Below are 17,144 nucleotides of genomic sequence, written 5' to 3' on the forward strand. Positions count from 1 at the left end.
CTAAGAAACCTTATACAGATGTAAATTGTTTTCAACTACATTAATTTTCAATCCAAGAACAATATTATAAAAAGTATTTAGAATAAGATAGAATTCACTTAAAATGAAGCAGGTTCTATACATTATTTAGCAGAATCTCTCAGCGATAAAAATTATTTTATAGTCAATTATGCAAGACGTTTTTTCCCGTATAAAACAATAAAAAGTAGAATTTGGAAATCTAAGTTAAAAATAATATAAAACAGATTAATTTTTTACCCATAAAATTAATTCTCTACAAAAGGCGATTAGTTTTTAACCAACAATGGTATGATGAAAATTTTCCTTAAAGATGTTAATACATAGCTGAAGTTTCAAACAAACAGATGAATTTTCAACCAAGAAGATTAATTTTATATAAAAAAAGACGATGTTTGAAACCAATAATTGATTTTTCAAAACAAAAATATCAATTTGTAATTCAAAATTTCAATTTTTACCGAAAGTGGGAGAGTTAAATTTTTAGTTAAAGAATTTAACTTTCAACAAAAAAACGGAATGTGCAATTTCATAGCTTTGTTCTTAATCACAAAGATGAATTTTCAAACGAGAAGACTAATTTCCTACCACAATAACGAATTTGCATTGAAATATATGCATTTTCAAGCCAACGGGTTGAATTTTCAACTAAAAAAGATACATTTTTAATTTCAAACATCAATTCTCTACCAAAAATGATATAATCCAATTTTATTTTACATAAATTAATTTTTGACCAACTGTGAAGAAATTTTCAAAAAAATAATAATTGAACTCTCAATGAAGAAGATGAATTTTCAACCGCGAAGATTAATTTCCCTGTTTAAAAGACGGTTTGAAAAAAAATTATATTTTTAACAAAAAAAGATCAATTTTTTTTAAATATCATTTTTCTATCTAAAATGGTATAATAAATTAGTTTTTCACCAAAAAACGAATTTTTTATGTAATAATAGAATCCTCGAAACAAAGATGAAGTTTCAATTAAGAAGTGTATTTTTCTACCAAAAATAACGAATTTTCAACAAAATTATGAATTTCTAAATACTGCATCAAAACAGATAAATTTATTTCCAAATAGTTAAATCTTTAACGAAAAAAGCTCGAATTTAAACCAAAAGGATTAATTTTCTACCAAAACATAAAAATTTAAAAAATTTAATTATTTAGTACAAAAGGTCAATTTTCAATTTAAAATATCAATTTTCAACCAAAAATAGTAGAATCGAAATTTCTTTTGAAGAAATTTGTTTTTGACAAACTGAAAAGGATTTTTTTAAATAACTCAATCCTTAATTAAAAATATTAAATTTCAACCAATAATATTACGTTTCTACAAAAAATTACGAATTTTCTGCAAAATCTAGAAAGTTTCAAACAAACATATGATTTTTATCTAAAAAAATATCATTTTTTAACCAAAAGTAATATAAGTAGATTTTATCATTATAGAAATTAATAAAAAAAAAGAAATTTGAAGAAAATAGTTGAATTTCCAATCAAAACGTTCGTTTTGAACCGAAACAGATGAATCCTCAATTATGAACTTAATATTCAAAGAAAAATTAAATAGTTCAGTTTTTAGTTAAAAAAATAATTTTCAACTTAAAGAAGTGCAATTAAAAGAAAAAGCTGAGTTCTCTACCAAAACATATTGCAATTAAAAATATCAATATGTTTTTAATCAAAAATGGAAAGTTAAATTTTCACTTCCATAAATTAATGTTGAAAAAAAAAAGAATTGTCAGAAAAATGGTTGAAGGAAATTTTGTTGTTTTAAATTAAATTTTAAGAAAACTATTTTTTCGTCATAAAAAAATTCTATGTTCAAAAGATTAATTTTTAACCAATAAGATTAATATTTTACAAAAAAGACGAATTTTGAACCAATTACTTGATTTTTAAACTATAAGGGAAGAGTTTTTTTTTTTGAAAATGTTGAACAATTTAGATGCTTTTTTATGTCTTGACTAAAATTGTTTCTTGTTTAAAAACTCATATCTTTGGGTAGAAACTTGATTTTCTTACTGAACATGAATACAATGAAAATGTATCACTTTAAATTGAAAATTCAACTGCTTTTTAAAACTTGCCTTTTTGGGTGGAAAACTCAACAATTTTGTAAATATTTTTCTTTTTTCTTTATTCATTCTAAAGCTTTGCGCTCGATAATATATGCATATATACATCTACAACTGTAATTTGGTAGTTGTGAATTATCTTTCGTAAAAGGTTCTTTGTTGAGGACTCAATTATTTTGTTTAAAATTTGTATTTTTTATTTGCATTCGACAACTTGGTTGAATGTTAAACTAAATGAGTAAAAGTGGATCTTTTTTGGGTTGAAGATTCATCATTTTAGTTGAAAATTCTTTCTTTCCTTGGTTGAGAATTAATCTTTTTTGTTGAACATTTCTCTAATTGTTTTAAGGTTGGACGACCTTTAACAAATTAATTTTTTTGTAGAAGATTCACTATTTTAGTTAAAAATGTATCTCTGGTTTAAAATTTAGAAATTTTCTTAAAATGAATTTTTTTATTCAATTCAGTTGTTGTTATTTTAGAATAATCATATTTTTCAGTTTTTGGTTGAAAATTTATCTACTTATTTATAAGTTTAACCATTTTGTTAAAATGTTATATTTTTTAATGAAAAAGTAACTATTTGATTGAAAATTCGTTAATTTTTCAAAACTGAAAATTAAGCTTTTTCATTTTCAGTGTAAACGGTTTTGTTAAAAATTTGGCTTTTTAATGAAAGATTTGCATTTGACACCGAATAGTTTAACTTTTAACCAAATAATTAAATTTTCAACCTACAAATATAAATTTTAAACTGAATGGCCAAATTTTCAAACAAAAAAGATTAATTTTTTTATTATTGATGTAGGTTTTTTTGACCAGGGAAATTAATTAATTGTTTAAGATGTTAATTTTGTTTGTCTACTTGGTCATAATCAATATTATTAAAATATTGATTAATTTTTAAGATTTAAAAAAAGACGATCTCTAGCTCCGCTGGGATATGAGCCCAGGTCCTTCAGATTGCCGGTCTGATGCATCATACCGGTAATTTAGTGCCGGTTTGTTTCTTTTTTTACTATTTAAAAATTGTTTGTTTGAATTATTTGTATCATCATTGCATTTCTCAGTAATTTTCACCCCAAAAATATATATTGCAAGTTGCATTTAGTTTATTTATGCACGAGTTATTAAAATTTAAAAATGCGAAAGAAAATTTTAAGATTTTAATTTTCTATTTGACACCAAATGATATTTCGTGTCTTTTTATATATGTTTTATATACAATAGATATATACTGATAAATGTTTTTATTCTTTTATTCTTTATACTTATTCCAAATAACATACAGACTTTTTAAAATAAATATAATAATAATAAATAAATAAAAATTTCACACAAATCTAATGCCTTCTCTCATGAAAATGTGATAGTTGTAAGCAAGAAGCAATAATTTAAATAAGCGTATTTGTTGACTTGCATTATTTATTACTTTGTTTACTTAAAAGTGGGTGATAATTTTAAGATTTTCAGAAGAAAGCGCAACTATCTAGCATAAATAAAGAAGAAGATCGTTCAAAACAGTAAGGATTTTTTTAAATAATTATTTTTGCTAAATTGTATTTCATGCATCAGAAACAATTTGCATGCAAAAAACGCAAAAAAATCATAATTAGCTCTAAAAACTCGCAAAACCCATTTTTTCACTCATGGGTTTTTTTGGGACCCTATAAACGAGACCCTAGTGGGCATGCGTGTATGTCAGGCTCAAATTTTTCATCCCAATTGTGTCCCACTTCCACATATCGAACTGACTTGAAGATTTGCATACACACGTATTTCCTATGATAATATAGAGTTTGATCAAATTTTAATTGACAACTAACATCCAATTTTGGTGAATTTTTAACGTTTTTAAAATAATTCTGTTTGTTGGCCAATCAATTAAAAATTTCTAATTTGTAATGTTTCGGATTGATTATTTAAAAATTAAGGTACTAAAACCTTATCTTTACAAATTTCAAACATATATAATAATATGAATAATTTAAGAGACTTCAACAAATATCGTCAGATTTCATGTAATTTCGCAAGATTTCAACGGATTTTATAAGATTTTAATGGATTTCGAAGAATTTATTTACGACAATTGAGTGATTTTAAAGAATTTTGAAGAATGTAAAAGATACTAAAATATTTTCAATAGATTTCAAGAATTTGAAGGATCTTTAAGGAATTTTAATTTTTTTAACTATTTTAAAAGATTCAAATTAATTTTAAAGCACTTGAAAAAATTTCAACATGTTTTATGATATTTCTAAAGATTCAAAAGAATCTCACTACACTAAAAAAAATTGAAGGATTTTCTAACGATTTTTGCGATTTTAAGGAATAAAAAATGTGAGGTTTTAAATAATTTCCTTGAATTTCGGTAGATTTGGAAGGATTTTATCAAATCTATAATGTTTTAGAGTTCAAATATTTAAAGAAATTTCGAAAGCTCTTCAGGTACAGATTTGAAGTAATTTTTTTAATATTTCAATGGGTATCAAAAAGAATTTCTTAAGATTTAAGGAATTATAATAGGGCTTCCAGTAGTTGAAGAGCTTTTAATTTTTCCCAATTCTAAGGATTACATTCTTTTAAGTGATATTAAAAAAGTCATAAATCCTTAAAAATAATAGTATCCACACAACACCTACAGAATTCTTGTTTTTATTTAGTGAAATTTATAAATTAGAAACCTTCAACGCTTATTAAGTTGAAATTAAGTGCCGGTAAAAATGTAATAATTCTACTAAGCATTAAGAACTGTAAATTTCAAATTAGTTTAACCTGATTAACAAAATTATCATAATAAATGAAGCATTACAAAATTAGTAACTTTCCTGATTAAGTATTTTAAATTGAAATTATAGAAATTTTAAAGATGATAAAAATTTCTAAGCGATATCATATCATGTAGTATCAAATGACACAAAGTGATTGGTTAGATTGATTTACCTATTTTAGGAGGATCTCATCATTTTGAATACCCTAAATATACTGGTATTTTCAGCAAGGCGTCATTTTTCGTACAAATGCCTTAAGCTTTTCTAATTCCAACATTGTATTTCTATTAATTTGCTTTAGAACATTTTCAACATTGGTGTATATGCTCATCTGATGAAGTGACAAACTTTGGCGGATATGTCATTTTGCATTACTAAATGTGGGCAATTATGTTCTTTTAGAATTCAAAAACTTGGCAATATTTTTCAAATATTTCGCAAAGATTCCGCATAGATTTCAAATATTTCACAAAGATTCCAATTATTTCCCAAGTATTTCGCAAATATTTCAAATATTTCGCAAGGATTTCAATTATTTGGCAAAGAATTTATAGCAAGTTTGAAATATTCATCATTTTTTTTTATTTAAGCTTTCAATAAGTTATTATTTTTATTATAAAACGATCCGTATTGATAACTTTTTAACACTAAGAGCTTGAAGTAGAACAAATTTAATTCCATGTTCATCCGAAGAGTAAAACATTATTAAGTTCAAAAAGGCAAGACTTAAACAATGGATACAAAGTGATGCAAAGTGAAGAAAATTGTGCAAAGTGATCAAAAACAAGAGATTCCAACTGCGCAACAATTAGGAATGAATAACTAAATATTTATTCTACGAAAAAATCTGCGGTATAAATAAGTTCTGATTCCAAAATATTATCTCTCACAAATTACTTCTTGTTTATTAGGTTAAACAAACCATAGATTCAAAAAATACTGTGAAACAAGCAATGATTAAACAATAAAACAGCCTTGAGGGATAGTTATATATATTTTACTATTTCTGATAAATAGGTTTTGAAAATGTAGGAGGGGCACTCTACACACAGTATATCATGAACGTACAGTAGAGAATCATGGGTTTAAAATACTATTGTGTAGAAAATAATTGATATTCATAAAAATGAATATTCACGACACTATACGTGTCACTAAATTGAAATTAGAATTAATTATTTCAGATGTGTTTGTTATTTTAATTAATGATTATCTAATGTAGGCTCATTGCCTCCAGTAGGGTGATCTCCCCTATGATATCTGTAATTTAATGCGACTCTTTAAAATTTTTAAGTAAAAAGTGTACAATATGAAAATCATTTTCTTTACAAATTGAATTTCATTTTATCATATTTGTGACGGCTTTGCCGAGACTGAAATAACCCGCATTCTATAGATTTTCGATGGCTGTCAACGTAAGATCTGTAAAAGAAACGCCTAACAATGTACCTTGTCGGAGAAAAGATTTAACAAAAAACGCTAATTTTGTCGAAGGTCATGGGTGACACAGTGATAAGATCCTAGAAGAGCAGACACAAATGTGTTTTGTCCCTGGCTATATAAAGTTAAAGTCTCCACAAGTTTCAGCATCAGTGCATCATCCGAAGATGATACCAGCAGTAATTTGGCTCCTAATTCTTTTTGGTCTCTTTTGCATTTACGATTGCAAGAAACCGGCAAACTTTCCACCCGGTGTGTATATTATAAGTGCATTCGCATCATGCATCTAAAATCAGTTAGCATAAATTCATATGCATCAGACCGGGATATGGTGTACTAGGACATCATCATAAATTATTCATTTAATTTTTCGGCGCTAAAATGCTGAGGCGTAGTGAAAAGTATTACACTTCATGCAATATGAAAGTGCAATCCATTAATTTTTGTGCTTTGAGTGATCTAATATTACATTTTTGAGCAGGTCCAAGATGGCTGCCACTAGTGGGGTGTTTCCCAAGATATCAAAGAGTTCGGAGCAAGTACAACTACAATTATATGGCATTTCAAGAACTTTCGAGGGAATATGGTCCAATTGTTGGAATGAAGCTTGGAAAACAGAAATACGTTTTCATCTGCACACATGATATGGTGAAGAAAATGCTTCTTCATGATGATTTAAACGGCCGACCAGATGGATTCTTCTTTAGGGTCAGAGCTTTTGGGAAAAGAATAGGTATTTAAGAATAGAGGAAATTTGTGAAATCTTGAAAGTAGAATAGTACCTTGTCGCTCAGACACGTCGAAATGAAATTTTTTCTTTTAACTAGGGGTTTTATTCACTGAGGGCAATACATGGTCTCAGCATAGAAGATTTACAATGAGGCATTTGAAAACGTTCGGTTTGGGACAAGCGACGATGGAAAAAAATTTGATTTTTGAATCAGAATGTTTGATTGAGTATCTTCGGGAGCAGAGCAAAGTTGGTCCAGTTGCAATGCATAAAGCCTTCGATATTGCTGTGCTCAATGCAATTTGGACATTGTTCGCTGGGCATAGATTCGATTACCACGACGAAAAGGCTTACGATATTTTGAACGTGGTACATAAAGCATTCAGGTAATTAAATTTTAAAATTTAAGTATAGTTAATAGTTTTTATAATTGATTTAAACAATAAACACATACATGCTGAGTTGATTGGCGGTTGTAAAAATCATCTTACTAAATGAGCAGGTGCAGTATTTATCTAACAAAACATCCTTAGTAATTATTGTAAAGTGTTCAATGCTCATGAATTTATACTTTGTTAGTCAATTGACTATTCCATGTGATTCTGCATAAAGCATAAGCATTTGGACAGGGAGAACTAAGTTACGTAATGTGAAACTTTGGGCTTGCATAGATTGACGGACACCTTGGGTGGGATCGTGTCCCTCTTGCCGTTTCTTCGTTTCGTGATCCCGGAACTCTCCGGATACAAAGAGCTTCTTGACAACTCTCAGAAACTGTGGGAATTCATCGATGAGGAGATTTACAGTCATGAAAAAGACATCAAGGCTGACCAACCTAGGGATCTTATCGATGCCTTTCTTATGGAAATCAAAAGTCAAAAGGGTTCAAGTCTACAAAGTGATTCCATCTTCAATAGTAAGGATTTATTATGATATTTCAGTATAGAAAAAGTTAATGTCAAAATTGAACAAGGCTTGCGGGTTTTTTAAACTCACTTTTAGAAAAAAATTTTAAGATATTAAAATTTATCTTAGGACAAGAATTGGTAATTCTTTGTTTGGATATCTTCCTGGCTGGTTCGAAAACAACAACGGATACTCTGGGTACAATATTTGCATTTCTTTCTCTACATCCTGAGTGGGTAAAAATTCTGCAAGATTCTTTGGAGAAAGTCGTTGGGAACAATCGCGCACCTTCCTTGTCTGATCGTCCTTTATTGCCACTTGTGGATGCTTTTCTAGCAGAGGTAATTTCATAAATAATTTTTTCTACAATGTAATCATTTTTAAAGAAAAATAGTTTATAATTATTGCGAAATATCGATCATTGTTGTCTACGAAATTAATCCCCTATGAAAACTGTTAAGGAAAGTGTATACCTAATATATTGAGTAGTATAAGGAGATAAACAAACAAGATGTGAAAGAACAAAAAAATGAAAGTAGATAGTTGATGATCGAAATTTTTGCTATGCATAATATGCGAATTAAACTTTTTTTCTGTCAAAATACGTTTAAGAATAAAGTGTATTAATACACAATGCATTTATAAGGAAAAAGAATTTAAGACAATTTAAAACGAAAATTGTTATGGGTAATAACAGTTCAAGCATTTGCAATAAATCCCTTTTTACAAATTATTTTAATTATCGGTGAAACTGAACTTGTCCCCTACTGGTTTTTTCAAAAAAGCATTTCTATGACCAAAATATTAGCACTTATACGTTACTAATTTTCTTATTCTATTTATTTTTATTTTTTATCGAATTTTATCGAATTAGTGTAAAATATATAAACTAATAATCTAATCAAATTATATATTTTTACAATATAGTATTTTAATCTTAACTAGATTTTTTAGTCTCTCTTTTTCATTCTTCATTCAGAGTGAATCGAATATTTTCTCATAGAAAAATATTTTTCATCAGCTGTTGGCATTTATCAGAAATTCAGATTTATGTTACTTATGAATAATTATAAGCATAAACACAGTAAATTCTAAAGTAGGATATTTTTTTATGTATGGAAAAAATCTATAATTTCTAATAGCCGTATTTTTAATGTAACAGTTTGAAATGAAGACAATAATTATTCTAGGTTTGTAAAATTTTTAATTTAAAATCAGCTCGAGTCTGTTTGAAAACTCTATTTATAAGAAAATATAAATAAAAATCAGTGAAAAAGTTGAAAACGAAATAGTAACATCCAACTAAAAATTAATAGAAAATAATTCAGATTCGCGGTAAACAACCAGTTCCAGATTTTTAACTCTGTCGATCGCAAAAAATTCTACATCGTTTGAATAAAGAATTTAATAATCGTGGCATATTCTCTTTCGGTACCATTTTCCAGATTTTAATCATCACTTCCGGGACACCTTTTGATTCTCGAAGATGAAGCACCTAACCTCATTTCGTCAAAAGGAATTGGAGGATTATATACAGAAGGGTAAAAAAGGATTGTCAAATTCCCAAACCCTGCTCCAGGAGGAAAAGTACCAAAGCACCGAAGAAAATGCAAAAATGCACTTTCGTTGACGAAATAAGGTTAGGTACTTAATACGTGCGGATCCTTTAATTTTCCGTTCCGACATATTTTGTCGGAAACTATTTATTAAAATTGTTGGAATTAACCTTGAATTCTTTGGAGTTCGCCATAAGGTACCTGTACCTGCAATGAATTTTAGCGGGACTTTGGTCACAAACGTCGCCTTTTCTAAGTTTTCATGTGGTGGGGGAGGGGGTCGGTACATACAAATATAGAGATAAAATAAGATAAAATATAACGTCCATCTGCCAGTCTGTCAATTCGCCAATTCTTTAGAATTTATAAAACATTCTTTAAAATGCTTTATAATTCCTTAGAATTCTCCAAATTCTTTGCAATTCAAAAGCGAGTTGAGTCACACTCATCGCCCTCAACCTACCAAACATTAGGTTACGATGTATGTAACATTTTATCATGCTAATTTTTTATTGGTAAATTGTCGTACTTTACCAAAATCGCATGTATCGGAATGAACTAGTTTTTAAAAACGAATACTCGAAAAAATCATTTTGTGACAAATAATTGCACAAAAAGAGTTCAAATAAGAGATTTATTTCTTTAAATGAAGTCCAATAAAAGATGTCCTTTCATTTTTCCAAAAAAAAAATCGTAATCATATTGCACAAAATTTAACATTTTTCTTCTTCTGAATATATTTGCACTCTTTTTAAAACACGACTTTCTGATACATACAAGGATAGAACCCAAAAGAATGAATTTGAAATATTTTCGCAAACTTTTAAAATAAATGTTCAATAATTTAATATTTATCAAACACATACATCATTTTAATATTATCATTTTTAAGAAGACTTTCTTATTTTTTAATTTCCACGAAACATTAAATAAATTTATTTTAAATCAGTGTCTTCAGAATCATTAGGGATTATTTTGATAAATAATAAAGTAAAATTCCTAAATAATTTAAAGGTAATATAATTGTAGTTTTATGTTTAAAGTATACATATTCGATAAATCTGATTAAAGTATTGAAAAAATCTTCCTTAGACTACCATTATTGCAGGTATCAAGGGTGATGATTTTATTATGAACAGTCTTTGAATAATGCGATTACGCCATACATCAAATAAACCTCTGGAAACCACGCATTTATCATGTACCGGAATGCCATGATATAACTTATTATTTTAAATAAATTATTTTTAATTTTTTAATTACAGAAAAGTAATTTAGCTTATCTTCGACTTCTGTAAGTGCACAAAATTACACAACAGAAGTCCATTTATGAATAATAACATCTCTATCAAAAAGAAGTTTAATTTGAAAGAATTCTTTCCTTATTTTTTCACTCTCTTTTCAATTGCTATGTATTTGTCTTTAATGGGATGTTTTACAATATTATTTAAAAACATATTTCTGATATTGTTTATCTTTTTGTGAAATTATTTTTCAAGCATTGATTTTATGGAGCAGCTTGTTTTTTTAAGTTTATGTTGTTTTACAAAATATACTTTCAAATATTAGACAAGCAGAGTTCTCTAGCATTTGGATCTTTGACGATCTCAAGTTCGGCGGATAGTAAGCACTCATAAAGTAAATTGAGCAAATCGTGTCACAAACAACTTTTTTTCTTTTAAAGGTACACTACCGTCACTACCGTGGTTCAAAAAGGAACAAAAAACCTTTTTGGAAAACCCGCTGTCTTGAAAATTTGCGTCGAATAACCTTCAATTAAAATATTTTCAACCATTTAAGTAGAATAAACAACGAGAAAAAGTTTTTAAAATGCAAGAATTGCTCGAACTTTGTACCTCGATTACAACTCGTGGCATGACATAGGGAAGTTGTAGAAAAAATTTTAAATTTAAACTACATATACTTTAAAGTCTTCATGTTAATTTAAGCCAGTAAAACTTTAAGAAATTTTATAATTTACCGAGGTATGACTTACAATGTTCGAGTTTCAAATGTAAATTACAGTCGGCAATTACCGCTGTCGGCCACGAAAGCTGTGATTGCCAATAATTTCTATCTACCGTAACTTCAACTCGTGCTGTGACCTAAGAAACTTGTGGGGAAAAACGAAAATGAATGGTTCTGCTAGTGGTCATTTGGTGTAGGATTTTCTAAGATTTCTAATGGTTAAAAAACAATTTTGAATTTTACAGGAGCTAGTCGTACAGTCAGTTTCCTACGGTATTGTATGTGTACACCAAAAAACATTTTCAAGATTGGAGGCCTCTGTATGTTTAAACAAAATATCGATTTTCCAGTCAAATTATATAAGGTACAAAAAATGTTAACAAGTTAAATAGTTCATCTAGAAAGAAATGTATACATTTTCTTAAGGCCATTTTTTTAAGACACATATATTTCGTTACAATCTTCAGAAATGTTATAAAAAGTAAAAAAAATTGCATTTTCCGCTCAAACTGTGAAACATGCTTACAAAAAAATGTTACCAATCAAAATTGTTCATCTAAAAAAAATCTGCAAATTTTCTTCAGATCATTTTTTAATAAGGTATAAAGTTTTTTTTCAATCATTAAGATCAATAAAAAATGAGAATATGCTGCAAATAAAAAAATATATATTATAATAAGAAAATGGGATAAAGTTCCGAAAATTTCTTACCTACGATTTATTTGAAACTTTGTATATAATTTATGTTTTTCCGTTTATTTGACTGCATTTAAAAAATTTACAAAAAACTTTAAATAAATGTTGTAATTCTTCTAAAAATACACGTTTCATATTATATACAGGTTTTCGAAAAAAATCCATTATCAACATATAAATAAAAAATGAAGAAAAACACGGTTTTTATGTGTTTTTACCTTAGAAATCAAATTTGCGGGTATTTTCATTATGATTTTCTTAATCAGTAATTCAAAACACGTAGGCGTACGCAGTTTCAAATTAATAGGAGGGAAGTACTTTCAGGAACAAAAATTTGATGACAGTTTTTTTTCACATAAATCTTTAAACTTGTCTGTAATTGTATGACCTTATTGCAGTTCCCTGAAATTAATTTAGTTAATCAGTATACATATTAATTGAATATTATTTATATTCGCCACTCTCGTTCAACAATTGATCTTTTCATCCGCTAGACTAAATTCATATTGAGACAAAAAACTTGTAATTCAATTTTTTCCAAACTCATAAATTAAAAAATCTGTTTATACCAAAAGTTAATAAGCCCATTTTAATTTTGTTAATTACTGCAATGTGATTATCTTAAACACATAAAAAATGGGATTATTCCATTTTGATCGCTTACTCTTCTATTAGCGGGAAAGTATAAGTCCGTAAATAATGAGAAGCTTACAATGAAGTAGCAATATGTACACCGATAAATAATTTCAGTGTGAGACTCACTTTCAAGGTGGGAATTCTGTTGTATGTAACTACGAGATCAGTAATATTTCCGGTCTGTATTCAATTATACATGAACTCGGAGCTAAAGAGAATATAACGTTCACACCATATATAGAAAGGTGGCCAAGAAACTCAACCTTTCTGATTGGAAACCAAGTCTAATGCTTAAAATTTCTGTTCAAAATTTGCCTGAAAGATTTAAAGACACATAACTTGTAACTAAACAATTGTATGTAATAAAAAATATAAAAGGGATAAAACCGTAGTAAGTCACACCTAGGGCCACTTCTCACGACCATGAGATGAGTGTTGACAGGGTACGGTGAAATCACAACGAAAGGTCGGTGAAACCCTCAAGTGTTTTTAGGAAACGGAGCGAACTAAAGATGACAGTCTTCTGTTTCCATCTCGCAAGTTCCTTGGTATATTTTTGACACGCGGATATGGCTTTACACCTTCAAAAGTACAGATTAAAAGGACAATTATTTTAACCCAATATTTTTGGTACAGTCACTGCACCTCCTTTTTAAAGTCTTGATACCTATACTTGAAGCATTTTTACATTCGACTTTTCTCTACTTTTAATACTTTCGGATGTTTTGAAAACTTTTTAAACATTAAAAAAAAATTTTAAGCCCTTTTTGAAATAAGTGTAATTCAATTATAAATTCTTTCTAAATTAAAAATGCTGTATTATAGTCCATCAAAGATTTTTCATTTACCATAAAACTACTCATTTATTATCAGAAAAATGATTTCTTTAAAGAAACAATTAATTCGACAACTTTTAGTTTGAAGATGGTTTAGGCTTATTATACGACTTGGTACGACGCTGTCTCAAAATACTTGGCTGATATTTTGTAACCAAGACGCAACTGGTTTGATAATTCAGTTGGTTAGTGTACGTGGTAGAATACTCAGGTTTATATGTAATTTAAGGCATGGTTTCTCTCCGATTTCCAATACTATAGCACAAAGTCACTGGATTTGCAATAAACTATTTTTTCCGTGTGTATAAAAGCGTTGCATATCGTTGCATATCATTTTAATTATTTTTTCGGAATCGAATTAATCAACTGGCATTTACTGTGAAGTAGCATTTAACAGAGCATCTTTGTTTTAAAAAAATGTATTATTTTGCATAAAATGGTTTATTTAGAGTTTATTTTCAGTGTCAGAGATTTCTTCTACTAGCTCCACTGGGTGTCCCTCACAAGGCCACGAAAGATGTGATGTTCAACGGCTACCGAATTCCTGAGGTAAGCAATACGATAGTGTATGCTATATGTTTACGGGACAAACACTTTTGCAATTTGCGTTCTTGGCTGTGAAACTGTGAAAGCCGTTGCCTTCTTTTCCTTTTGATACCGGGCATGACTCTTCAAACCATCTCAATATAGAATGAAATGTTATTTGCAATCATGGTGGCTTTCAATCGCCGCTTGTCAGGAAGATGAGAGTTGCGGATATATGAAAGCGGTATGGCATTTCTGATCCATAGTGTTTACAGAAGCATTTCTGGATAAAAATGAAGAGGATAAATTCATTTGCTGACTGATGGGCTTCATTAAAAAATTTATATCATTTCACAATTGAGCCATTAAGAAAATGCGCACAATTTCTAATGTAGCTTTCCTTCCCTAAGGGCAAATACAGAAGAAACTATATTTTTGGGTCTTATGATATTGAGCTTACAAATTTGGAATTTGAAGTGCTTAACACTTCACTCCGAAATTCTGTAACTTCATATGATTTTAAATCAACTTACAAATTTTACAATGCACACCATCTAATATGCTTCTAATTGAAATTAATCCACCCTGAAAACTTTTCATTTCAAATTCGATACCTTTGACTTTCAGAGTTTTTACCCGACGAATGATTTTAAATTCCCGGTCATTTCCCAGTTTTCTCTCGGTGTAATTTTCATTTTCAGGGGCTGAGAATTATACTTCTTTTTGAAATTTCCATGTCCTAAGTCAGAATTTAAATTCTTTTGTAAACATCATTGCTTCAAGTCAGAACCATTGTTCTTTTCGACAATTCTTAGTTCAAAATCAAAATCAGAATTTAATTCGAAAATTCCTCGTTTTAATTCCAAATTGTAATTAATTTAAGAAATTCACTGACCCAAGTTAGAATTATCATTATTTTCGACAATTCATTGTTCTAGATTTGAATTATAATTTTTTGAAAAATCTCCGATTCAATTCAAAATCACATATGTATAATAGCTTCAGAAATTTCCCGTTCTAACTCAAAATTATAATTTATCTTAAAAATTAAACGTTCCAATTCAGAAATAAACCTTATTATACTTATTGTATAACACAGCATTATAATTTTATTTCAAATTCTTTGAAAAAATTAAAAAATAATCATTCATTTCAAAAAATCCCTGTTCCAAGGAAGAATCATAATTATTATCAAAAATTCCCTGTTGTAGGTAAAAATTGTCATTTTTTTGAAAACTTTACTGCTGCAAGTCAAAATTGCAATTCTTTTGAAAAATTAAATGTTCCACGTCAGAATTATTATTCTTTTTAAAAATAGCCTATTTCAAATTAAAATCATATTTCTTTTGAAAAATTCCCCGTTACATGTCAAAATTTTGTACTTTTGAATTTTTCTTTTCGAAAAAATTTCCAGAACATAAATCTATCTATCTATTCTCCAGTCCAGTTCATAATTACGTATAACTGCTTTCAAAACTTTCATGTTCCAACTCAAAACAACAATTTTTCTAGAAAATTTACTGTTCTAAGTCAGAATTATACTTTATTATAATTTCTTTTAATCCAGTTATAACTGAGAATTATAATTCTTTTGAAACATGTACTGTTTTATATCAATATTATTCTAGTTCCTTGTGAAAATTGTCTGTTACAAATTAAAATAAGAATTGTATTGGAAAATCCCATGTTCTATGTCAGAATGATAGTTCTTTCAAAAACTTACCTTTCTCCCTTAAAATTGTAATCCTTTCGAAAAAGTCACAGTCCGAATTATCATTCTTTTCCAAAATTTCCTCTTCCAAGTCAGAATTTTAATTCTTTAAAAAAATTCCTTATTCTACATGTCAATTATAATTTTTTTCTCAACAATTTTATGATCTACTTCAGAATTACATATAATTGCTTCGGAAAATTTACTTTTTGATCTCAAAATGATCATTTTTGTCGAAAACTCACTGTTTTGATTTGTAATGATAGTTTTTATGCTTCTATTTTAAAACGTAAATATTTCTCTCTTCAATGTAAAAAATCTCTACTTTGAATATTTCACAAGATAAAAGAAATGCAAACAGCATCACTTATATTATCGTCATTATCGACAAGTAAAGTCTTTTTCATTTTTCGCTTCATGCTTAAACAAATTGAGCGTGATAAAATACCAAACCACTTTTATAATTTATTTTATTACAATCGAATAAATAATACCGGTCACTGAATCAAATTCCCGGTTTTCTAATCAAGTAGACACCCTGATTTCACAATTTATCGATTTTCAACGCACTTATCTATTTGAATTTAGAAGTTTTTACAACACTTACAAATTGTAATTAGGCATGTTAATACTTAAGAGGCTAGAGTTTGAAAAGTTTAAATAATATTCTTAAACTCAAAAATTTCTAGAGTTCTGTAGACCCGATTCGAAAGCTTTACATTTTTTGGTATGACAGTTTAGGATTTGCGGTTTGGTTCCTATTGATTGGGACTTTAATTTGAGTCGTATATTGTTGGGGCTTTTCGGTCCGAGATTCACGGTTTTAAACTAAAATGTCCTACTTTGTACTCATTATAGGATACAGTGATCCTCCCAGATTTTCACAGCGTTCACAATGACGAAACTTATTGGGAAAATCCTGAAGAATTTCGCCCTGAACGGTTTTTGGACGAGAATAACCAATTTCGACAAAATCATGCTGCTATACCATTTGGAATAGGTAATTTCTAAAAAATATAGTAGTTACAAAAAAATTAAATATACCTCATTTATTAACTTTGGAAATTGTTAAAAATAATTTGAAATTTTGAAAAACCTCCAATCTTTTTTTGTTTATTTTGATCAAAGTCGTACAAAACCTTTCCTCGTGTTGAGAAAAATAAATTTGAAGGGATACGAGGGTAGTTCAATAAGTCCTTAGAATGAAGTATAAAAACAATTTTTTTTGGGTAAATTTTTTTTTATTTTTCAACATAATCTCCTTGGAGCT

At 28.2% G+C, this 17,144-nt stretch overlaps 1 protein-coding gene across 1 annotated transcript in view; it reads left to right on the plus strand.

The window, feature by feature from the left end:
* The first annotated feature begins 6,467 nt into the window (after nt 1–6,467).
* The window catches only part of LOC117176898 (methyl farnesoate epoxidase-like), an 11,579-nt gene continuing 902 nt past the window's right edge, over nt 6,468–17,144 (plus strand). Inside the window, exons 1-7 of the mRNA XM_033367270.1 lie at nt 6,468–6,562; nt 6,792–7,043; nt 7,138–7,426; nt 7,712–7,956; nt 8,076–8,287; nt 14,101–14,187; nt 16,733–16,874. Coding sequence (XP_033223161.1) covers nt 6,478–6,562; nt 6,792–7,043; nt 7,138–7,426; nt 7,712–7,956; nt 8,076–8,287; nt 14,101–14,187; nt 16,733–16,874 — 1,312 coding nt within the window. The 5' untranslated portion in view covers nt 6,468–6,477. The remainder of the gene's footprint in view (nt 6,563–6,791; nt 7,044–7,137; nt 7,427–7,711; nt 7,957–8,075; nt 8,288–14,100; nt 14,188–16,732; nt 16,875–17,144) is intronic.

Source organism: Belonocnema kinseyi, chromosome 7 (assembly GCF_010883055.1).
Source record: "Belonocnema kinseyi isolate 2016_QV_RU_SX_M_011 chromosome 7, B_treatae_v1, whole genome shotgun sequence".
In the NCBI taxonomy this organism is placed as follows: Eukaryota; Metazoa; Arthropoda; class Insecta; order Hymenoptera; family Cynipidae; genus Belonocnema; species Belonocnema kinseyi.